This window comes from Trachymyrmex septentrionalis, unplaced genomic scaffold, assembly GCF_001594115.1.
Source record: "Trachymyrmex septentrionalis isolate Tsep2-gDNA-1 unplaced genomic scaffold, Tsep1.0 scaffold15, whole genome shotgun sequence".
Taxonomy (NCBI): domain Eukaryota; kingdom Metazoa; phylum Arthropoda; class Insecta; order Hymenoptera; family Formicidae; genus Trachymyrmex; species Trachymyrmex septentrionalis.
The window spans coordinates 1,110,242-1,111,378 of NW_017304653.1; the positions used below are offsets into that span (position 1 = coordinate 1,110,242).

General features: G+C 29.4%; 1 protein-coding gene across 3 annotated transcripts in view; it reads right to left on the reverse strand.

Moving 5' to 3' along the window:
* The window catches only part of LOC108745838 (circadian locomoter output cycles protein kaput-like), a 104,126-nt gene that overhangs the window by 17,594 nt on the left and 85,395 nt on the right, over nt 1-1,137 (reverse strand). For all 3 annotated transcript variants that reach the window (XM_018482229.1, XM_018482227.1, XM_018482228.1), the window contains one exon: nt 339-505. In XM_018482229.1, coding sequence (XP_018337731.1) covers nt 339-505 — 167 coding nt within the window. The remainder of the gene's footprint in view (nt 1-338; nt 506-1,137) is intronic.

A 1,137-nucleotide genomic window follows, 5' to 3' on the forward strand; every position in this document is an offset into this window, starting at 1 on the left:
TTTAATGAAAATCTTTATTTTTTTAGAAATATTGTAATTATAATAATCTTACCGTGCACTTAACGTGCCTTGTTCTATTTAATATTTGATTGGTTTCACTTACTTTTTTCAGACAAATATGAATAAATCCATATCTATAATGTTCACAAATGCCAATAAATTGGAAAATACTCAATAATATACAACATGTTGTTATAATAATAATAATTTTAATGGAAGTGTAAAATCATTCCGTTATTGTTTACGTTAAAAAAAAAAATTAAAAAAAATGAAGTGATTCCTGGAGAAAAAGCTTCATGAGAAGATGTTAGAAAAATATTCTCACAAGGTCGACTTACTGTAACGTGTCCTCAGGAAAGCGGTAGCTAATCTCAGGATTGATATTTTGTCCATTCTCCTTGAGCTTCCAGCAACGCTCGGCACAAGGGTCGCCATCGTCGATATATTTGCGTTGAGATTGTCGCGGCGTTGCTTTTCCGCCATGTTTCGCGACGCACGTGGATTGCTGTAACAAAGAATAAAAACAAGCGAAATTTAGTAACGCTCAAAAATCATTAACATACAAAGGAGAATAAAATAAATTATTCTGTATACCTTTCTATTTATAGAAATATATTTTTGTATGCTAATGATGTAAGACTTACACTGTAAGTGACGTACTTTGAATTTACATTTTCATAAATTATACAATAAATTTATCGTATAAATTCTTATTCGTCCATTTTCAACTAGAATTCCAATTAATCCAACCACTGGACATTCTTCTGAACAATGCTTTTGTAATAATTGCTTAAATCTAAATACAAGAAACATAAATTTTATTCTCAAAACATAATAGATATAAAAAGAAATGTACATTTATATATAAACAACCGATATTAGTTAAATACTGTAATTTTTTGTCTCCATAATTCATCCTCTCAGTATCGTAAAATGTATATTTGTATCTCTCGCAGAAGTCGTAATATCTTTATTATCGTGCAACTTTCAGTATACAGTAAAGTAGTATGCCATCATGCAACCATGCACAAAAATAAGGCCATGGCACAACTATGATATATGATAGTGTTATTATTAATATGTGTACAATGTGTATTTTAGTAAACAGTGGCGTATATATCTTACACGTGTGTATAT